General features: G+C 41.6%; 1 protein-coding gene across 1 annotated transcript; it reads right to left on the bottom strand.

Annotated features, from left to right (window-relative positions):
• Nucleotides 1-6,161: 6,161 nt before the first annotated feature.
• Nucleotides 6,162-15,087, bottom strand: LOC143555600 (lysine-specific demethylase JMJ705-like). The gene is made up of 7 exons (XM_077045121.1): nt 14,247-15,087; nt 13,364-13,442; nt 13,171-13,238; nt 12,566-12,716; nt 11,023-11,606; nt 8,913-9,389; nt 6,162-7,610 (listed from the first exon to the last, which is right to left on the bottom strand). The coding sequence occupies exons 1-7, from the start codon at nt 15,082-15,084 to the stop codon at nt 6,277-6,279; spliced, it is 3,531 nt and encodes a 1,176-aa protein (XP_076901236.1). The 5' UTR covers nt 15,085-15,087; the 3' UTR covers nt 6,162-6,276.
• Between the last annotated feature and the right edge of the window lie 8,982 nt (nt 15,088-24,069).

The raw sequence follows: 24,069 nt of genomic DNA, 5'->3' as shown, positions 1-24,069 counted from the left end.
TTTTTGGTAAGTTTTGTCAGTCAGTCTAGTTAGTTCAGTTAAGTATTTAAGAAATCAAAAATCAATATAATTATTATTCTAAGGTAGGTCTTGTCTAGGGTTAGTGATCTTTAGCGTTCTGACGTGTCCACGTGTTCGATACTCGGACTTCCTAAGTCTATACTACTTGCGATCGGTACACTTGCCGGTTGTGTGTGGTTTTAAGATTTTCGTTTTAATATTAAAGCTTAGTTGTGAGGGTCATATTTATAGGGTTATTAGACACACACCAGGTTTTTGGCGCCGTTGCCGGGGACACGGTTTTAGGCGTTTTGAGAGCAATCCGAGTTAGGACTTATCTTTTGTGCTACTTGTAATTATTTTTTGTTTTATTTTTACTTATTTGTTAGAATAGTTTAGATAATCTTATTTCTAATTATAGTATTTATGCGACAGACTCGATCTTGTGGACCACCCGACACTGAAGCATTTCCCGAGCCAGAGAGAGAGTTTCGCGAGAAACATCGTCCCGTTTCACCCTCGTCCACTTCTTCATCCGTTGACCCCGACGATAGGGATAGGATCATGGGCGACATTCCACCACCGAGAAGGACAGTTGCGGACCGGGCCCGACCGGCAAATGCTGGCGCGAGATCCAGCATCGCACCACCCGCCATTGGAGTTGCGACGAACTGGCAGATCCCGTCGAACATTCTGAATACCATTGCCCATTCTGCTCAGTTTCACGGGTTGCTTCATGAGAACCCGCACTCTCATCTCACCCGCATCGTGCGTATTTGCGACACTTTCCATCTTGCGGGCGTTTCCGAAGACGCCGTTAAGCTCCGAGTCTTTCCGTTTTCACTCGCTGATCAAGCGAGTCTGTGGCTCGAGTCCCTATCACATGGCTCTATAGCTACTTGGGCTGCCATGCAGACCCAATTTCTTGAGAAATACGATCCTCCGGTTAAGGCCGCTCGTTTGCGTAACCAGATACATTCTTTCCAGATGGAGGACACAGAGAGTTTTTACGAGACCTGGGAGCGGTTCAAGAATCTATTAGCGTTGTGCCCCAACCACGGCTTGCAAGATTGGGTGGTCGTCGAAAAGTTCTACAATGGAGTGACATACGCGACGCGGAGTATGCTCGACACTGCGGCGGGAGGAAATCTGTTGACAACAAAGGACCCCGATGAATGTATCGCTTTATTCAATGGGTTGGCTATGAGTGGGTACCAGAGACCACCCGCCAGAGGAGGTAAGACCGTCGATTCCATCTCACGAGGCATGCATTCGGTGGACACAACCATCGCACTGACGGCACAGGTCGAGGCGTTGGCGAAGATGGTGAAGGATATGCAGACGAAGAGCAAGTTGTGTGAGATTTGCAGAGGGGGGCATGATACCGTTCAGTGCCCAGTCAGTTCCCAAGAGGAGGTCGTAGACTTCGTAGGAAATCCAAACCGAAATCTAAATTCTTTCAATTCGTATAATTCGGGATGGAGGGGAAATCAGAACTCCAACTGGAGGAGCGGCAACCAGTCCGGTTTTCAGCAACGTCAGAGCCTATTTCAGGATGCCGGTGAGGGAGCGAGCAGTGGGGAGAAGAAGCCCACTTTGGAGGAGATGATGGCGCAACAAACACAGATGCTGTCACAGCTTATGTCACGAGAGGATTCCCGACACAAGGAGACGCAGGAGAAGCTTCGAGAGCACGAGCAGTTCATGAGGAATCAGGGAGCGTCGATTCAAAGTCTCGAGCGGCAGATGGGAGAGATAGCGAGTAGGTTGAACGAGAGGCCGCAGGGTTCACTACCAAGTAACACCGAGCAGAACCCAAAGGGATTCGCTAAAGCTGTGACAACAAGGAGCGGTGCAGGGGCACGAGAGGAGCCCGGGATTCAGCAGAGAGGAGTAGTCGAGGAGCCTGCAGTAGTTGTAGAGGAGCAGGTGGATGAGGAGATTCAGATGGAATCTCCACCGGCCCAGGTGCATCGGAGAAGCAGCCCAGGGAGTTCAGCACAAGCCGAGAGACAGCAGCTACCGAGTGAGCCGCCGAGAGTCTACAAGCCCAGAGTACCATACCCCGGAAGACTCCGCCGAGACAGAGATGAGGAGCAGAGTTACAAATTTCTTGATCTTTTGAAGCAGCTTCACCTTAACATTCCTTTCCTTGAGGCACTAACTCAGATGCCTAAACACGCGAAATTCCTCAAGGATATTCTTTCGAATAAGGAAAAGCTTGCTGAGGTCGCTTCCATCCCATTGAGTGCTAGCTGTTCTGCTGTCTTACAGCGAAAATTACCGGAAAAGATGGCCGATCCAGGGAGTTTCACGATTCCCTGCATCTTGAGTGATGATACGGTTATGCTTGCGCTGGCCGATCTCGGTGCCAGAATTAATCTCATGCCGTATTCTGTGTATCGAAAGCTGGGACTAGGCGAACCGAGGCCTACCAGGATGAGTATCCAGCTTGCTGATCGTTCTGTGAAATACCCTCGAGGGGTGGTCGAGAACATGCTGGTTCGTGTCGACAAGTTCATCTTCCCGGTGGACTTTGTCATTCTGGACATGAACGATGATGATAGCTTACCGCTTATTTTAGGCCGACCATTCCTTGCCACTGCACAGGCGTTGATCGACGTCTGCGAGGGTAAGTTGATTTTGAGAGTTGGGGATGAGAACGTCACCTTTGACGTTCGACAGTCACTGAAACACCCCAAGTCTACTGATGACTCCCTGTACTTTATTGATACCATCATGGAGCATGTTGGTGAGTTTTTTAGCGAGATCTGTGGAGGATCTTCCTCCAACACTCAGATTCTCGATAGGGACATTTCGGAGATTGAGATGGTTGCCATGACCGACCAGTCAACGGAAGATGACGCCGAGTCACATCACCCTGAGTCTGAAGTGTCTGCTGAGATCGTACGTGACGATCCGATGGACCGACCTTCTGTCGAGAGCCCCCCTCCTTCCTTAGAGCTTAAGGAGTTACCTGCCCATCTGGAGTACGTGTTTTTGGATGAAGAGAGGAAGTTACCGGTTATTGTCGCATCTGCTTTGACGGTGGTCGAGAGAGAGAGATTGTTAAGGGTGCTTCGAGAGCACAAGGAGGCCATTGCATGGAAGATTATCGACATCACGGGTATCAACCCTTCGTTTTGCACGCAAAAAATCCTCATGGAGGATAATTATAGGACTGTCGTTCAGCCGCAGCGGCGGCTTAATCCGAAGATGCAGGAGGTCGTGAAGAAGGAGATCATCAAACTCCTTGATGCGGAGATCATTTTCCCCATTTCCGATAGTTCGTGGGTTAGTCCAGTCCAAGTGGTTCCTAAAAAGGGTGGCATGACTGTCGTCACCAATGAGAGGAACGAGCTCATTCCTACTAGGACTGTGACCGGTTGGAGAGTCTGCATCGATTACCGCAGACTGAATGATGCCACGAGGAAAGACCACTTTCCTCTACCCTTCATTGATCAGATGTTGGAGCGTTTGGCAGGTCAGCAGTACTACTGCTTCTTAGATGGTTTCTCCGGGTACTTTCAGATTCCTATTGCTCCCGATGACCAAGAGAAAACCACGTTCACCTGCCCGTACGGTACGTTTGCCTATCGACGTATGCCGTTCGGACTGTGTAACGCTCCAGCCACATTTCAGAGGTGCATTGTGGCTATATTTCATGACATGATCGAAGACTCCATGGAGGTGTTCATGGACGATTTTTCTGTGTTTGGGAGTTCTTTCGATCAGTGTCTCTCCAACCTTGAGAGGATGTTGGCCCGATGCGTTGACACCAACCTAGTTCTTAACTGGGAGAGATGTCACTTCATGGTACGCGAGGGAATCGTTTTGGGGCATCGTATTTCGAGTGCGGGGATAGAGGTCGACCGAGCGAAGGTCGATACCATCTCTAATCTTCCCCCGCCCACTTCCGTGAGATCCATCCGGAGTTTTCTGGGTCATGCTGGGTTCTATCGCCAGTTCATTAAAGACTTTTCTAAGATTGCGAGACCATGACCAAACTCTTGGAGAAGGATGCCCCATTCGTGTTTTCTGAGCAATGTATCGAGGCGTTTGATCTTTTAAAAGACAAACTCGTTAACGCCCCGATCATGATTGCTCCCGACTGGTCGCTTCCCTTTGAGTTTATGTGTGATGCCAGCGATTTCGCAGTCTGAGCGGTTCTTGGACAGCGGAAGGATAAACACTTCCATCCGATTTACTATGCGAGCCGGACCCTGAATGGTGAACAGGAGAGTTACACCACCACCGAGAAAGAGCTTTTAGCTGTGGTGTTTGCATTCGACAAATTCATGTCCTATCTTGTTCTGTCCAAGACGATTGTGTACACGGATCATTCTGCCATTCGTTATCTCTTTAGCAAACAGGATGCTAAACCACGCCTTATCCGATGGATCCTGTTGCTTCAAGAGTTTGATATTGAAATCCGTGATAAGAAGGGGGCCGAGAATGTGGCGGCCGATCATCTTTCGCGTCTTGAGGGAGCTGAGTTAGGAGAGCCGGGGGTCAGGATTAATGACCACTTTCCGACAGAGAGTCTTATGTTTGTTTCGGCTCAGGATGAGGGTTTCCCATGGTTCGCCGACTTTGCGAACTATCTTGCTGACGGGTACTACCCGAAGATGTCTTACCAGCAAAAGAAGAAATTCTTTGCTGATGTCAAGTTTTACCTGTGGGACGACCCGTATCTTTTTCGTATAGGTGCTGATCAGTTGATCAGGAGGTGTGTTGACGTTAAGGAGGGATGGCAGATTCTGAGCCATTGCCATGTTGGACCGACAGGAGGTCACCACGGTGCGAGTTTGACGGCAAAGAAGGTGTTTGATTGTGGATTCTATTGGCATTCGCTTTTTAAGGATGTGCACGCGTTTGTGAGGAGTTGTGATCGTTGCCAGCGGGTCGGCAACATTTCTTCGCGAAATGAAATGCCCCAGAATGCTATTCAGGTTTGTGAGGTTTTTGATGTGTGGGGAATTGATTTCATGGGACCGTTTCCATCTTCGCGTGGGAACAAGTATATACTTGTTCCCACGTAATATGATTTTTCCAACTCAGATTGACACGTAAGCAAAAACATAACGGAGTTAGTGTTCCGTCAGTCGCAGACTGGTGGAAGCAACGAATGTTAAAGTTGGGACCGTTGCCAGCCAAAATAAAAGTTGGGACCAGCGCCGGCAAAAATGAAAAAGTTGGGACCAATAAAAACCATTTTTCCTTATAAATATGGTATAGATTTATAAGTAGAATTAAAGGACATGTTGCACATTTGAAAAAAAAAAAAAGAAAAAAAAAAGGATACATATAAGGCGAAAGATAAGTTTTTTTGAAAGGCCAATTTTATATTAAGAAGAAGAAGAAGAAACCACTTGCAAGCCACAAGAGGCCTAAAAAGAAAATAAAGTACAAAATACAAGAGGAACTACAACCGCCTACAAATTATAAGGGAAAATTAACGAAATTAAATTTGCACTAGTCTTCCCAATCCAAACCAGCTCTTCGACTTCTATGCTTCACCCATAAAAAAGATATCGCTTTTATGTCATTAATCATTTTGTCTTTCAATATCGACACCTTAAATTTGCACCAGTCTTCCCAATCCAAACTAGCTCTTTGACTTCTACTTGAATTCTATATATGTTTGTGATTAAGACTTATGTTTGATGTTTTCAATGTGGAATTTAAGTCATGAAAGACATAAATGTTAAGTGGAATAGAGATTATGAGTCTCAAATGAATGAATGATGGTTAAAGGATTCAGTGTGAAACTAGATTCATCAATATTGTTATTTGTTATTGTACTAATGAACGACTATTTGAGCTTTAGATAAACAAATGCAAAACCAAAAACCATAAATTTTGAATCTTATTTGGATCATGTTGTTTCACAATCCATTATTTTATATCAACTTTAAATTATAATTCATTAACCTGTAAGTTTTATATCCAAAAGTCTGTAACAGACTAAATTCATTCATTAATTTAGGCCTTTCAAATAATCAAATTTTAATTGTAAAAACCAACACTAATCGAATCAAACCTATTGTAAAACCGAACCAAACAGTTTCTTAGTGCCGAAGTTTCGCCAATCCTTTCCGGTCCGGTAGCAAGACTATTTCCGTGTTAAAAGGTAGAAACTGGAGTTGAATGACAAGGGTAATTATTCCTTCCTCCATAATATAAAACCCTAATCAATTTGTTAAAAATTAGAAACAAAAGTTACAATTTAATCTCTCTAACATGTTACCATTACATTCTCATAACATCAACTTTTCACCTCCCTTCAACTTGCTTCTTCACCGAATGCCCGGTTTTCCTTTTATGCCGACTAAAATCTGACACGAACCTAAACGTTTGACCACACCCGACCTCCTGGCACACATACGGTCGAGCCCCGGTGTGCACCCTAATGTGCTCCGTCCGAGCCCACGCCCACTTAAACGTCATTTTACACCCTTTCCACGGGCATTGCAGCGGTCGGTCGTCCATGTGCACACGCCTGTGTTGCACCAAATATTTATGCGAAAAGAATTTCTTCCCGCACCCTTGTACGGGACAAATATTCTTTTTGTGTGTTATAAGCTCGGGTTTAGTTTCGAAACTCATATTGCACCCCTCGATATCACAACCGAATTCTCCTTTGTTTTCGTCCTCGTCGTCTTCCCTCGGTTTAATACTGACAACACGCGGTTTTTTTGCTTTTTTGGAGTCATTTCGTTTCTTAACCCTCGGTTTTGACTCGGTCCATTCTCCATATTCTTTAGACCGTGGTTTTATAATTCGTTTTCTTAACCGCATACTGGGCCCGCCATGCACATCGTCCTCTCCCTCAGAGTCCATGTCAATCGGTCTAACGTTTCTCGTTTGATTCTTTTGAAGGTTCGTCCTTGGCTGCCGCCTAAAGCCGCCACTCGGTGGCAACTCGGCTGGCGACGATGGTGGCGACGGCGATGGTGGTGACCGCAATGGTGGTGGCGATAGCGATGACGACGGCGATGGTGGCGACCGCAATGGTGACGGTGGTGGTGACGGCGATGACTCGACTTTAGGAAACTTAGTCGTTACACTCATTCGCCTCGTTTCTACACTAACATTTTTCCGTTTTCTTAACGGAGTCTTGCTAACGACTGCTCTGGTATTTTCAAATTGTCTTTCGTTTTTGGAATTTGACAAAACCGAACTAACAGAACACTCGATTTCATCTTCAGGGTCACGGTCGACTAACAACGGATGAGCTTGATTCGACATCCAAACTTTCCCGCACCATTTTCCCGCCAAAATAATCTTTTTTTGTCGGCCTGACTGCTTCGGTTTTGCGGGGCTGTTAGATGGATGATTATGCCCAAATGCGCTGTAAATAACTGAATTGTAGGGCATTTGTCTGCTGTAAAGGGGGGACCGGCTAAGGCTAGCACTGTAAAAAAGATTCATTCCTAGTTTAACCGCCCAGTCACCTTTGCCATGTGTCACTTCTTCACTATCGAGAGCGGTTTGTATCCATTTTTCGTCTCTTTTGTTGCTTTCTCTGAATTCAAGATCAGTCCAACTAGGATCAGTTCCTAATTCTTTTGCCACGGATCTTGCTTCAGAATCTAAAGTGGGGTAATCTGCAAATTGTGTGAAGTAATGAAGTATGTGACAGTTAATATAATCTTGATTGTCAACATAAAACAAAACAATTATTTACTTTACCAGACAAATCTGTAAATTGGTTATGTATCTTGAGTATATAATTTGTGCTAAATGATAACTAATTTATAAGATAGTCAAATCGATTATATAGATACTTAATGATGTTGAGACAATTGCAACATCATGGGCGTCTTTAAAGTTATTATGTGATTTGGCTTAAGAAGAGTAGCATCTTATTTATCGAATCAAACCTATTTACAGCAACAGAAAGGTATAAATATGTGTATTATCCGTATTTTCATTGTATGTTTATTGTTATGTAACTTCTAAATCATTTTTTTAATTAAATAACTAATGCAACATTGTTTTTATAAATATGTGTGTAAACAAGCCGAGCTGAGCCCGAACTCGACTACGCTTGAGCTCGCTTAACTTACAAGAGCTCGAGCTCGGCTGAACTCGGCTCGTTTATTATTTACTTAATTAAATTATATTGATTTATAACTAAATTTAATATATATTTTTTAATTATAACTATCATATACAACATAAAATATATTATTCAATTAATTTTATATCAATATAATTTAATTAAGTAAATAATAAACGACCTGAGCTCGAGCTTGAAAAACTACTCATGAGCCGAGCACAATAGGTGAAGTCTAGGCTCATTTATCAAGCAGGCTTATTTTTAGGCTCGAGTTCATTTAAGCTTTGCTCGTTTAACTTACAAGAGCTCAAGCTCGAGCTCGGCTCATGAGCAGTTTTTCAAGCTCAAACTTGAGCTCATGAGTGGCTTTTCAAGCTTGAGCTTAGCTCGGATAATATTTATTGATTTATTTAAATACCTTAATGATTATTTTATATATAATATAATAATATTATTTAGTAATTTTTATCATAAATTTATTTATGAAAGAATTATTACTGAAATACATTTAATATATTAAATAAAATTTTTTAAATATAATAGGCGCTCGTGAACAAGTTCAATAGGTGAGGCTCGGACTCAGGCTCGTTTACTAAACAAGCTTTATCTTAGGCTCGGCCCAGTTAAGCTCGGCTTAATTCGAGCTTTTAGCGACCAGAGCTTGAGTAGCTCACGAGCGGTAAAGATTTATAAGATATTGACAAAATAGTGTTTGTGGGTCAACCCAACCCATCCTAAACATTGGCCTGCTTCAACTAAAACCTGTATCGACCCATTATCCAGCTCACCAAATGTGTGATGTGTGTGTTTTACAATACAAAACACTTAACAGGATGACAAATAGTACCTTGGTGACAAAGAAGCAGTACATGGACCCCACCAACGGACCGAAGTCTTTTTTCTACTTCTAAAGCATGTTGAAGGCAGAATATATGCATCCTAGAAGAATCTTCATCACATGTTGTATTCATATTCCCTTCATCATTCTCATGTTCATCTAATAAAAGATTCTCTTCACAATTTGATTCCTTAAAACTCGTGTTACTTTCAAACTCAACCGAGCACTCAAACTTTCGATCATCATTTGTGTGCTTTCTCTCATCAAGATCCCCATAATCTGTGTGAATATTTGTCTCTATATGATCATCATCAGAATCTGATGAGTCACCATAAGCTAAGGCCAATAGGCCAAGAGAAGAATTGACTGTTGGTGAGTTGACTTTTGGTGAACTTGAAGTTATACTCAAATTATTTACAGTTTGAATTTGATTACTGGATTTTACTGGAACATCAAATAAACCATCACAATTGCTTGCCGGTTTCCCTGTATTCATATTAACAAGGTTAATAACGGCTCAAATGTGTGAAAATGTTAATACAGTTTTACTGACTTTTGACTTTTAAAAGTCAAATTAGTAGACTTTTTAATGCATTACAGCCTCCTAAATTGCTTCATTTACAGATAACTTTTTGATAATATTGTAATAAAAAATTAACACAATTTTTCTTTACTAATACATTTTATAGAATTGCAGCCTCCTAAAGTGTTTAATTTAAAGATTTATATAGAGACTTTCATAATATTATTGTAATCATAATTAAACCAACTTTTTTCCCCAAAGATTTGAAAACTAGGTAAAAAAAAGCATTTTGGTTTCGCATGTACCAAAAACCGAAAGAACCGAACCAACTTTTATAACATAACCGAACGCGTAAAAACCAAAAAAAAAAAAAGAACAAAACAACTTTTCATAAGTTTTTATTGTTGAATGTTAAGTGATTTATAAAAAAAATATAACAAATGGTGCAGACAAAAATTTTAGGCCCAAGTGTGTAATAATACGACAACATACCAGTATAAATCCCATCTATAACAAAGCTATTAGCAGGGTCTTGGGAGGGTGGGATATAGGCAAACCCTACCCCTATCCCAATTAACAGAGAGGTTGCTTCCAAACAATAATCAATGAACAAAATTTAGGCCAAAGCTCATTAGTTTGGGCCATTTTTCCGCCCAAAATGTCAAACCCAAACAGCAAAGCTGAAAAAAACTAGACCTGAACCGAACAATCATGAAAAGCGAAAAAACCAACGTAACCCAAACCAAAACTAAAGGTTTGGTTTTGTGTTTTTTCAAAAACCGAATATCCGGTTTGGCTTCAGTTTGCATGTATCAAAAAAACCAAACCAAACCGACTTTTATAACTGAACCAAACCCATAAAAAAGTACTTTTGTTAGGGAATATGTCACAGAATAGTAACCAAGTTTCAAAAGTGTTCCAATTAGGTCACTCATGCAATTTGTGCGTCAAGTAAGCAATGGAGAAGAAGATGTGGGGCTCGGGAGTTGAAATATATGTAGTTATATTTAAAAAATTAAGAAAAAACGTTAATTATATTAAAAACTAAAAATAAAAATTATAATCCACTCCACATCAGCATAAAAAAAAAGATAAAAAGATTTCTTCATTGAAACAAAAAAAAAAACATGCTAAAAAAACATGTTTAAACCTATAATTTAAACAAAATATGAAAGGTAGTGACTTGATTGGAACACTTTTTAAACTTGATTGACCTAATTGGAACACTTTTGAAACTTGGTTACTATTATACAAAGTTACCCCCTTTTGTTATAAGTTTTATTTTTCAATGCTAAGTAATTTTAAAATAATAACAAATGATGTAGCCCAAACTTTTTTAGGCCCAGGTGTATTATAATCAACTAATCACTAATTAACAAATAAGTATATGCCTAAATTCCTTATTTTGTGACTTTTTTCGGCCCAAAATTTCAAGCTCAAATGGCAAAACCAAAAAGAAAAAAAAAAGAAACTGAACCAAATCCATTGTGAAAACCAAAACAGCGAAACTGAAAGGTTTTCAAAAACACAAAAACTGACCCAAACTAACCCATGCACGTATATTTAAGATAACCAGAAAACTATATAACCGTGTACCTGAAGAGTATCTGGGGCCCACAACACTTGTATCTTCATTAGCAGAAAACAAATCTGTTGCAGCAACTAAATCACTAACCCCATTACAATCAGCGGACATAAGATAATTTCCCGCCGCTTCTGTCGGTTGAATAATCGCAAAACATGCGTAACACAAAACCCCGCACGTAACACACGAAAAAACACCAGGATCAGGTTTTTTATCGCCTTCAAAACCCTTAAACGAATCATCGTCATCTTTCTCACCTATCAACTCAATCTTATTATAATTATTATTATTCCGAATACTAAAGGAAGAATATTTTATCTCCCGTCTTTTGTGTTGGATGATGTCATCATCTGAATCCGAGCTATGTGTGGATCTTGGTTCTTCGGTTTGAGTTGTTAAATTAAATGGGACCCGTCTGTCTAAGAATTGTTCAGGAAGAAGTACAATTGGAGACCCGTTTCCAAGAGTGTGAAGAAGATTGTTGTTTTCCATTATGTCTTGTAAAAAATGACGTTTGACTAATAATTCTCCTTCAGGTTTTAATTTGTCTTTTAATCGAGAGCTTCTGGGTTCGGGTTTGATGCTTGTTGGTACACTGTAGAAGTAATCAGGTCAGTTTCGGGTCAAAGTCTTGTTTATTTAACCAGGTCGTGTTCGTATCAACCCGGCGGGTTCGGGAGTTGACCCATAAAAAACAAAATAATATGTAAATTTATAATTTTAAAGTATTAACATGCAAAAAAGATTAATTATAATCCGTTTTTAAGGTTAAACGGGTCATGTTCATGTTAATCGCGAATACATGTGTGGTGTTCAGGTGAATGTGTGCAACACGATTTTCTGGTTCGTTTCATGTTTGGGTTCGACCCGCAAACACTACCCGTTTAACATCCCTATCAGATTACATAAGTGTCCGCAAATTGGACGCTTGGGCAAAGGGTCAAAAAAGATACGGGTCAAAACAGGCAGGGTCAGTTGGTTGATCCAGTAAAACACTTTTTTGTCCATTTTCAAAACTTTACAAATAATAAATGAAACTGTTATGATTACGAAAGACAGTATTATTATTATACTAAAAATCTAAGTCTTTCAACAAAACAATTCAAGTGAAAATTTTCTTTAAAATAAGACTTTGATCAACTTTCAGCACTTTCGACAACCCGTTTGACCTTCTCCTATTTTGACTAAAGTTTTAATTCGCACCATTTTAGCCCATTTCAAATAAAACTAACAAAAGCGATCCATTTATTAGTATGTTAGTCATTTTTATTAAACCATAATATGTTGTCCATTTTTTAATATTTTGATACAATACTCACAAAAAAAATAGTATTTTACTAACAACCAAAATCTTTGAATAAAATCGACTTAAAAGGTTGTCCTGTAACAGACTTTAATAAACTTTCAGACCATTTGACCCGTTCCTCTTTTAGCAAAATTTTTATCGACCCGTTGAAATAAAGCAAAAAACAAAAGAAGCGGAACAAGATAACCACCTCTTACCTAGAACTCTTTATGCTCAAACTTAGAAATATAACCCATCAAGAAACAAACCTTGAAGAGAATGATATTGCAAGGTCATAAAGCAACTGATAGTGAGACACCATTGGTGCACAATTAATCGAAGCCCTACGAATTGCAGCTTCTCGTGCAACTGTTAACCAGCCAGGTGTCGCAATATTAGCCGCTTCCCCACAGTTGAATCCTATAAAACAAAAACAACAGAGGAAAAAGGCGTCATTTTTTTTACTATTAAGCACTAGCCTGAACAATAAGTAGGCTTGTAAACGAACCGAACGAACCCAAACATGGCAGGTTTGTGCTCGTTCAGTTAAGTTTAGCCGAACAACAATCGAACACAAACAGCAAAACGAATGAGATCTTCTAGTTCGTGTTTGTTCGTTAAGAATATAAGCGTGTTCACGTCCGTTCATTAATAGTATAAAGGAAAGGTTCACAAACGAACAGACATAAACAAGCGTAAACTATTGAACATAAATGATAGTAAGCGAACAAACGTTCGCGAACATAAATGAACGAACAAGACATGTGTGATGTTTGATTATTAAATAAAAGAACTTCCAGCCCAAGGGATTACTGAATGTTCGGTTCGTTTACAGATCTAACAATAAGATACTAACAACGAATAAAAAACTAACCGTGACTGAAACCAGAATGATACGCTCTCGGGAAAGTGACAACAAATTCTCCAGCATTTTGAACCAATCTGAATAAAGTCAATATTAATCAGCTTTCATGATATATAAATGAAACAATTTTCTTAAAACCTAATGGTTAAGATGTAAACAAAAAACATAATATTTGTAAGTTGTAACCCGATAAAAGTTGCACCTGCAGCAAGGAATCCCGGCCCTAAGTAATAGTTCCGGGGATATTATTGTCGTCTTCTCGCCAAGTGTCGCAAATGCCACTGAGAACACAGAAATTTTATGGTCACAAAATAATTTATTTCTTTTTTGCATTATAAGATAGTGACATTAATACGTTTTGATCCCAAAAGTCAATGCGTTATGCTTTTGTTATTAGAAAATACCAAAAAGTTATTTATAGATGATATTTAAACTTGTTAACTTTTGAACACTAAAATATAAGATGTTTTCATCATGCATGGTCAAAAATCTGGTCACTTCTTTCAATCGATGGTCTAATTTGTGCAAATACTCAAACTCATTGCTCAATCAATGGTCACATTTATTGAAACAGATTTGAAAATTCAAAACTTGGACTCATTGTAATCGACGGTCGAATTTGTTAAAATACGGTCAACCGTATAACATATTTCAAAGTGAAACAGGGCAAATTGTTAACTTTTAAACACTAAAATATAAAATGTTTTCATCATCCATGGTCAAACTTTGGTCAAATGTGTTCAATTGACAGTCTAATTAGTTCAAATACTCATAACTCATTGCTCAACTAATAGTCAAATTTGTTGAATCAGAGTTGAAATTTGAAAAGCTAAAATCTCAGACCCATTGGACGGTCCAATTCGTTCAAATCCTAGTCAACCGTATAACATATTTCAAAAACAGAACAATTTGTTAACTTTTAAACACCAAAGTATAATATATTTTCATCGTCTATGATCACATTTGTTGAAAAAAACTCAGACCCATTTCAATAAACAGTCCAATTTGTTCAACTACCGGTCAATTTACCAATCACATAACATAATCCAAATAAGCAAAACAGAGCATGTAATCAACAAACTCACCAATAGGATTAATCTCTCCACCATACCCATGAGTCCTAATCACATCCTCAAACGCAACAGACGCATCCCTCGGCACCCCATACCACGTCTTTCCAGCACCCATATGCATATAATTCAAACTATGAAAATCATGATCCTCCACATGCCAAGCAAACCAACTAAACAACATACTAATATACACCATCGGCGACGTCACGCCCGGTATCTCCTCCTTCATAAACTTCAACAACGACCCTTTCGACCTCGAAACCCCTCTCATATTCCACTCCGTCTCCCCAACCGTCACCCCCTCCCCAATCTCCCTTTTCCCCAATTTCCCCCCTCGCCCGCCACCCGCTAGATCAAATGCCGACCCCGGCATATCGTTCGCGTACTCCACCGATATCGGCTTATCGACATGCGCCTTCCAGTACATGGTCTCCACCTCCAACCCACTCAACCCCTTCTTCGAATTCACCCGGTTCTTGAAAACCCCCTTTTCGAAGCTTTTCGCCTTGAGCTCAAATTGAGAAACAGTGTACACCTCACCACTCTGCCAGACGGGTTTCTGGACCGGGCGGTGGTGTTTCCGTGGGCAAAACCCGATCTGCTGCTGCCGGGTCGTGAATGTGGGTGATGAGTCGGGTGTTCGGGCGGATAAGGACCGGTTCAGGTTGGCAATAACGGTTTTTCTGGGTGAAGGTGAAACCGGTGGGATGATTTTACAGATACCGTATTTGGAAGCTTCGTGTTCGATTTTGAAGATGTATGCAATTGGATCTTGGAAGTCGGTTAGGGTTGGGTGGTACTCTGGTGCTAAAGGCAGAGACTTTAGCCATGGAAACACTTCTTCACCCATTGAATTGAATAATAATAATAATAATATGTGAATTGAAGTGGATGAAGTTATGTGGGTGTTGATAGATCTAAGAAGCTCATGAGGTTGCAGAGAGAGAGAGAGAGATTGATTCTTATTGTAGTGAAATGAAATGAATAATATTGGGTGTGTCTAGAGGTGAAGTTTTATATATTGAAATGATATTGATATTGTATTTGCTCTGTTTTTTTGCTTTTGGTGAAAAGCAAGGGGCAGGGGAAATGGGGGGTTTTGGGAAGATGTTATAGTAAGTGAAAAAGTGAGGTCTTTTTTATTTGATTCTTTTGTGAAGGGGGGAGTAATAGTTCCTTGAGTTTGGTGAGTTTAGATAATGTGATGTGTTATTAATTATCATGATCGTTGGAGTCGGACAGTGGGGTAACGACTAGTTAATTCGGTACGTCATTTTCACACGTGTTTTTATGTGTGGTTTTTTGAAGTGGACGGGTTTTAACACCTCTCCTTGGTCCATTCAGGATTCGTATCCCCATAAGTTGGGAGGACCCGTCGGAAATTGGTGTGAAATTGAGCCGGGAATAAGGTCGATCTGCGCCGATTATGGCCGGCTTTTACCGATTAGGGCGATTAACGGCTAATTAGGTCTGGTTTTGACCAATTAGCTATTAGCATCATTGACTACCATGGTTTTCACCATATAAAAGTTTAATCGGCAGGGCAGCAATGTCACACCCTCAAAATCCACTAACGGAGTTTTACCGTCAGAGGGTGTGAACTGGCAGGATCGGAATCATTAGTTATAACCAAACCAAAGAAAAACGTTTAAATGAAAGTAAATGCGGAAGCGTAAAACCTTAATTCAAAAGTTGCGTCACGCAGGACGACTTAAAAACCAAAAGTAACTGTTTAAGTTTAAATTTGCAGAATAAAAGTGTTTTCAATAATGCATGCTCCTAAACCGCGCGCCCGCCTCGGCTACCTGAGAATAACATACTAAAAGTGTCAACACAAGGTTGGTGAGTTCACAAGTAAGATAAGATAAATTGTTTAGCGTTTTGCGTAACCTCGTTACGACGTTTAAATGTTGCGTAACCTCGTTACGGCGTTTGAGTGTGTAACTACGTTACAACGTTTAAGTATTGCGTAACCTCGTTACGACGTTTGAGCGTGTAACCATGTTACAACGTTTAAGTGTTGCATTACCAGATAGTGTTATGTTAAACTATATATCGATAGGTAGCTAATCTATACAACAAGTATTGCTAAGTGGTTCGCGACCGAAGCTGACTGTTTATCAAGTGCCCGTCACTAGGTCATCCAGACCATGGTATGTGTTAGCCCAAATTTACACCCACTCAACCTCCAGTTGAGCTATAACGTCGGGTGGGGTTTGTCAAACCCAGTAGTACTACCCAAAAGTGACTCGCTATTCCAAATATTAACCGGTCCGATGTGTGGGACTTCAAGTTGTTACAAATGCCGCTTAGCCTTTACAAGTGATATATAATTTATAACAAAATCTTTCATATGCGTTTATCTCAGAAAATATGTTTATCGGAGTATGTTATCTCCCCCAAGTGAAAAACGTTTGAAAACAGTTCAAAGAGCGGGGTAAGTGAACTCACTGTTTGCGAAGAATATCCGATCTAGATCACCGAGTGATGCGCGTCGTAGAAAACTCTCTAGCGTTCTAAAACAACAAGGAGATTTTCTAAGTATCGGAACGTTTAACGAGTCTCTAGACTCGGCACATAATACCTATGCACGTAACATGTTTCGTGTTTCGTTTGTGTATTGTGTATGACTCTACAAGTACAATCGTGATACGACATATGAGTGAGCAATTACTTCCGTGTCATGTGTTAATAACCTACTTACTAGCAATAATTCCCGTAAGGGCAATTTGGTCAACAAACAAAGACTAACTAACCAATATTTCCCGCAAGGGTAATTTGGTCAATTCATGGCAATCAACTAGCAACTATTTCCCCGCAAGGGTATTTTGGTCAAAATTACAACAATTATATAGAAACTATCATATTTCATGCATTCCTATACAACTCAGCAGCTAGTTTCGTTATGACAGAATTTCTACTCGAAAGATTGTACTAGTTCACCGATTATAACGTCCCAATTAATTCACCAAAAATTACCACAGAAACATACATGTCTTAGGTTTCCAGAACATATTTTATCTTATTTTTATTCCATATAGATTGTTCACAATGATCAAAACATTACAGCTAACTTTTATCAGCCAGATTCATGCACATCAGAATGTTATTTGCAATTCCCGTTAAACGAAAAATCCAATAAATGCAAGACCACTTGGGTTTGGTTCCTAACTCAGTGAGTCAACTTCCAGAAGTGGAACCAACCCAATTGGTCTCGTGGTTCATGAGATATAACATTTACAACATAACCTAACAGCAGGTCTAACAGCTCAGCTTTGCATCACGTTTTTGTAAAATCATAAAAGTATACTTCCACTTATCCAAAAATTACGAATTTATACTTCATAGAAACTAGACTCAACCTAGTTTACTGCAGTACCCACAATCTCAATCAATTTCCACGTTTACACTTCGTTACAGTCAGTTAAACATCGTATATACATTCTGTCCAGAATCTGTTCACATCAAAACTCAACATAATCACAACCTATGAACTATCATGCATCCATATAACCCCCTAGATACTATAATTACTATCCATGCATATCAATCCCACATACATACAAGCTTAGGGTTTTACTTACACTCCCAATCAAGGACACAACAATTAACATGCAATACTATCAAACTAGTTATCAATCTATCATCCAATTAACAAGAATCATCACAATCATATACATGCAAGAAATCGGCCAACCTAGGGTTTTCATACAACCCATCAAACATAAAAATTACACAACAAGGAGGTAAGAGGTGATCAAGTATACCTTCCTAGCACCTAGTTCTTGGATCAAGGGCTTGAATTGATGGTGGTTGTGAGCTTGAAGGTGGACGGCAGCCGTGGGATAGAAGGGGAGCTAGGGCCGATCGGGTTTTGATAATAATAATAATTAGGGTTTAGAGTTTAAGTTATATTTATAAGCAAACAAGTTACATTCTAGTCCCTAAACTTCCAATTGTTGTTTTTCTCTAGAATATTCCATCATACTTGAACAATTAAGATAACATGACCATACTATTATCACATAGCACATAATCCTAACACATAATAATCATATAATTAATGTCTTGACGTTTGTCGTTTATTTGTCAATCGTTTGCGTTAACTCGTTTGCGTTTCGGTGCAAATCCCGAAAGACTACACATGTAGTAAGTGTTAAGCGTCATTTAAACCCTAGTTTAAATGTAATGAAGTGTGCGTTAAAGATTCAACGATCTTAAAGTTTGAATTGACGGAGTTGAGTTAACGAGGTTAACCTGAAATTGACGATTGTCACATCATTCCCATGTTAAAGAATTTTCGTCCCGAAAATTGAGTCAAGTCGTGATGAGAGCCTGAAAAAGTAAGAAAAATTTTCAGTTTGTCATATCATCCCCTAGTAGAAAGAAATTTCGTCCCGAAATTTAGTTCATACCTCCGGTGATGTTTGACGGTTTGCCGGGTTTCGCGGTTTCCGGTGTTTGGTTAGCCCTTCAAAAAGGTGAGGATACTTTTTCATCATTTGATCCTCGCGTTCCCACGTGAACTCCGGTCCACGTCTCGAGTTCCAACGAACCTTAACGATTGGAATTTTGCTGTGTTTGAGCGTTTTGGTTTCCCAATCCAAAACCTCGACTGGTTCCTCAATGAACCGTAACTGTTCATCAACTTGTAGTTCCTCCAAAGGGACTACTTGGGTTTCATCAGATAGGCATTTCTTCAAATTTGATACGTGGAATACATCGTGTACGCCACCGAGTTCTGTTGGTAGATCCAGTCGGTACGCCACCGGACCAATGCGCTCAGTTATCCGGTACGGACCAACATATCGCGGGTTAAGTTTGTTTCGCTTACCAAAGCGAACCACACCTTTCCAAGGTGAGACTTTGAGTAACACTCGATCGTTTACTTGAAATTCGAGAGGTTTTCGGCGCTTGTCGGCGTAACTCTTTTGTCGATCTCGTGCTGCTGCCATGCGATTTCGGATTTGAACAATCTTTTCCGAAGTTTCGAGTACCAGTTCCGGACCAGTGATTTGGCTATCACCCACCTCTGCCCAGCAGAGTGGTGATCGACACTTCCGTCCGTACAGCGCTTCAAACGGCGCTGCCTTAATGCTTGCGTGGTAGCTGTTATTATACGAAAACTCTACCAAGGGTAAATGGGGTTCCCAACTTTTTCCGAAATCTAAGACGCATGCACGCAACATATCCTCCAGGGTCTGGATAGTCCGTTCACTCTGCCCATCTGTCTGAGGATGGTATGCGGTACTCATATCGAGACGTGTGCCCAGTGCGCTTTGCAGCGACTTCCAAAAGTGTGAGGTAAAACGAGAATCTCGGTCGGAAATGATGGAGACAGGCACTCCGTGTCTCGACACTACTTCCTTCATGTAGACACGAGTCAGTCTTTCCATTTTGTCTGTTTCCTTAATCGCTAGAAAATGTGCCGATTTAGTCAACCGGTCAACGATCACCCAGATGGTATCGCATCCCGTCGGTGTCTTAGGCAAACCCGTAATAAAGTCCATTGAGATTTGTTCCCATTTCCACATTGGGAGTTCCGGCTGTTGCAGTAGACCAGATGGTTTCTGGTATTCTATCTTGACTCTGGCACAAGTCAAACATTTGCTCACGTAGGTTGCAATGTCGGCTTTCATGTTCGGCCACCAGTAAAGTTCCTTTAAATCATGATACATTTTATCTGAGCCGGGGTGGATAGAATATCGGGACTTGTGAGCTTCGTCCATCACTAGAGTTCTCAACTCTCCGTATCGTGGAACCCAAATCCGGTTCTCAAAATATCGGACCCCGTCCGATCTGGTTTCAAGTTGCTTGCTCATGCCCCGCATGAGTTCCGATGGGAGATTATCATCTTTCAAAGCTTCCAGTTGCGCATCGCGAATCTGATCGGGTAAGCTGGCATGAATCGAGAGTTGCAATGCTCTCACCCGTCTGGGTTTATCTGTTTCTTTTCTGCTAAGGGCGTCGGCCACCACATTGGCCTTGCCAGGGTGGTACTTGATGGCACAATCATAGTCTTTAAGCAGCTCGACCCAACGACGCTGTCGCATGTTCAGCTCTTTCTGATCGTAGATATGTTGGAGACTCTTGTGGTCGGTGTAAATGGTAAACTTGGTACCGTACAAGTAATGCCTCCATATCTTAAGAGCAAACACTACAGCTCCGAGTTCCAAATCATGGGTCGTGTAGTTCTTCTCGTGAACCCGTAGTTGTCTAGAGGCGTAGGCTATAACTTTCTCAAGTTGCATCAGCACACAACCGAGACCTTGTATAGATGCGTCACAGTGTACCTCAAAATTTTCCGTTCCCTCGGGGAGGGCTAAAATAGGGGCGCTACAAAGCTTGGTTTTCAACTGTTGAAAAGCGGATTCTTGCGCGTCACCCCAGTTGTACTTAGTGCCCTTGTGAGTCAAAGCGGTTAGGGGTTGAGCAATCTTTGAAAATCCCTCGATGAAACGCCGGTAGTAGCCGGCCAGTCCTAGGAATTGTCGCACCTCAGTCGGAGTCTTAGGTGCTTCCCAGTTTTTGATGGCCTCTACCTTACCGGGATCGACATGGATACCATTCTCGTTTATCACATGTCCTAAAAAGTGAACCTCTCGAAGCCAAAATTCACATTTCGAGAGTTTAGCATACAGTTGTTCCTTCTTCAGCAGTTCCAGAATTATCCTTAAGTGTTCGTCGTGGTCAGTCTCGTTCTTGGAGTAGACGAGAATATCATCGATGAAAACAATCACGAACTTGTCGAGGTACGCCTTGCATACTCGATTCATGAGATCCATAAATACGGCTGGTGCGTTGGTTAGGCCAAAAGGCATAACCGAAAACTCGTAGTGACCATACCGTGTTCTGAAAGCCGTCTTTGAAATATCTTCTTCGCGCACTCTCAGCTGGTGATAACCGGATCGTAAATCGATCTTCGAGTAGTAACTCGATCCCTGAAGCTGGTCGAACAAATCATCAATTCGGGGTAAAGGATAACGGTTCTTGACCGTCACCTTGTTCAATTCCCGGTAGTCGATGCACATCCGGAAAGTCCCGTCTTTCTTTCGGACAAACAAGACAGGGGCTCCCCATGGCGATGAGCTAGGTCGGATAAAACCCTTATCCAACAAATCTTGCAACTGAGTGGACAACTCCTGAAGTTCCGCCGGTGCGAGCCGATACGGGGCTCGTGCTATGGGTGCTGCACCGGGTGTCAACTCGATTTGAAATTCGACTTGACGAATAGGAGGGAGTCCGGGCAGATCCTCCGGGAAGACTTCTGGAAAATCTCGCACAACCGGAATGTCTTCAATTCTTTTCTCCTCCACAGGTTTCTCAACAATCTGCGCCAGAATTGCCGGATGACCCTTCCTTAAATACTTCTGTGCCTTCATAATGGTAATGATGCTGGTGGTCATGCCGCTTCTCTCGCCTCGGACCGAAATGATCTCGCCTGAAGGGGTGGTAATATGGACGATCTTATCATGACATATAATCTCCGCTCGGTTCTCAGATAACCAGTCCATGCCGACAACGACATCGAAACTACTAAGCGTAAAAGGAATAAGGTCGATGTCAAAGACATGACCTGACAATTTCAACTTACATCCCGCAAGTATATGAGTTGTTATTACAGTTTTACCGTTAGCTAATTCAACAGGAAACTTAGCGTCTAACGGGGTTGGAGTAAGGTTTAAAAGTTGGCTAAAGGCCTTTGACACAAAACTCCTATCAGCTCCAGTGTCAAACAAAACAGAAGCAAAACAATCGTTTACAGGGAACTTACCAGACACCACATGCGGATCTCTGCGGGCTTGACCTGATCCAATCACAAACGCTCTTCCTTTGCCATTTCCTCCACCGTTACTGCCACTCCCATTACCCCCGTTATTGTCGTTCTGTTTCAGCTTGGGGCAGTCCTTCCGGAAATGACCTTCCTGTCCACATTCATAACATCCCTTAGTCATCATCGGTGGCTTAGGAGCACCCTTCGCCACAAGGTCAACTCTACAATCCTTCGCTTGGTGACCTATCTTTCCGCATCTTTGACACTTGACACGGTCACACTGCCCCACATGGTGAAAGTTGCACCTATTGCACTTTGGATGTTTCCCAGCATACCCGCTCGAAACCTGCCCGTTACCGTTGTTGTTGTTGTTGTTGTTGTGATTCTGAGTGTTGAAACTCCGAGTAAATTCGGGCTTCCGGTAGTGTTGCGGTGGGAGGTTTGAGGATGAAGATCTGGTGTTGTCAAACTTTCTTTTCCCGCTGTTCGGGTTGCTGTTGTTGCTGTTGCTGGCATGGTCATTATTCGGGTTGTCACGGGCTTTTACAGTCGAACCCCTTGGTGGTAACGCACCCTGGGTCACAGCCTGATCCGTTAGTTTGTGAGCCAAACGGATCGCTTGTTGGATCGTGGCTGGTCTGGAAGACGTCACCATACCCTGAATCTGTGGTGCCAACCCATCAATGTACATCTCTATTCTTTTGCTCGGCGGATCCACCATCCGCGGACACATCACTGCCAACTCGTGCGAACGAGTGGTGTAGGCTTCAATCTCTGAACCCACCATTTTCAATGACCAAAACTCCGACTCTAACTTCGAAATTTCTTCCCTCGGACAGTATTCCTCTCGCATCATGTTTTTGAACTCCTCCCAGTTCATCGCGTTTGCCAGTTCCAAGCCAAGGATCTGGACGTTCGAATTCCACCAAGTGAGGGCGGAATCCTCGAGTGTCCCAGCAGCAAACTTGACCCTATTGGCATGGGGACAGTTACACATCTCAAAGGCCGACTCGGCCTTCTCAGCCCAACGCAGGAAGCCTATAGCTCCCTCAGTGCCCTTAAACGTACTGGGCTTGCAGTCTAAGTAGTTCTTGAAGGTACACGTTCCATTTGGACCTCCTGTTTGATTCTGATTGTGTGCAGCTAAAGCGGCAGCAACATGGTCATTCAGCAAGGTTTGGAGTTCAGCTGCAGTCATGCTGATGTTACCTCGTCCTCGTCCAGCGTTTCTTCCGGCCATTTCCTAGAATCACAGTATAAAATGTTAAACATGAATTTTTCTTTCATATACAACACACCATACATGTAATAAAAGGTAGGTAAGAAAAAAAAAATCACATCACAACCACATATTAGTCTAAATAAAAATTTTTGATTAAAACCATTGTATTCGCTACAAAGTATTTCCAATCAATCCTTAAAATCGTAGAAAAAATAATAGTTTGGATGGAGACAACCCCTCCATCTAAGTGTCATCATCACTAGATGTCGTCATCTGAGGACACCTCTGAATGTGCCTCCTCCTCAGCCGGTTCCTCCTCCGGTTCTTCTTCGGGTTCCTCCTCGGGATCTTCCTCGGGATCTTCCTCAGGCTCCTCTTCGGGATCTTCTTCAGGTTCTACTTCAGGCTCTGCCTCGGGCTCGGCCTCAGGTTCTGCTGCGTTCTGATCGAGTTGCGTTTGTAGGATATCGCAACGTTCTAACGCTATTTCCGTTCGGGTCCTTGCTTCTTGGAGTTGTTCTTGCAAGTCTATCATCTCGGCTTGCATCTTCATCATAACCTTGGTTCGTTGTTCACTAGTCTCTTGCATTTCTTTCATTGCCGTTGTCATGCGGGCAATCTCCTCTTGAGTCTCGGTTCCATCTTTAAACAGTCTAGCAACATTTTCTCTAGTGTAGCGCATGTAACCCACATCACGCTCCAAACAAGAAACGACAGCTGCGAGGACTCGTTCCACAGGTTCGGTTATGGGTGGTAAAGTGTTAGGGTAACCAGGGTGGTTCGGGTGAGGCAATGGGGGAACTTGTTCACGGTAGACCATACGTCTGATCATGTTGGGA

Source organism: Bidens hawaiensis, unplaced genomic scaffold (genome assembly GCF_021521415.1).
Source record: "Bidens hawaiensis isolate Kalapana, Puna unplaced genomic scaffold, B.hawaiensis_p1.1 tig00018162_1, whole genome shotgun sequence".
Classification (NCBI taxonomy): domain Eukaryota; kingdom Viridiplantae; phylum Streptophyta; class Magnoliopsida; order Asterales; family Asteraceae; genus Bidens; species Bidens hawaiensis.
Note: the sequence above shows the minus strand (reverse complement) of the source record. Positions and strands in the feature narration are given on the sequence as shown.

Coding starts and splice junctions, on each gene's coding strand:
- LOC143555600 (XM_077045121.1), bottom strand. CDS start 15,084: ATGGGTGAAGAAGTGTTTCCATGGCTAAAGTCTCTGCCTTTAGCACCA. Junction 13,239..13,363: donor GCCGGGATTCCTTGCTGCAG/GTGCAACTTTTA, acceptor GACTTTATTCAG/ATTGGTTCAAAATGCTGGAG. Junction 12,717..13,170: donor TCATTCTGGTTTCAGTCACG/GTTAGTTTTTTA, acceptor TTTGTTTTATAG/GATTCAACTGTGGGGAAGCG.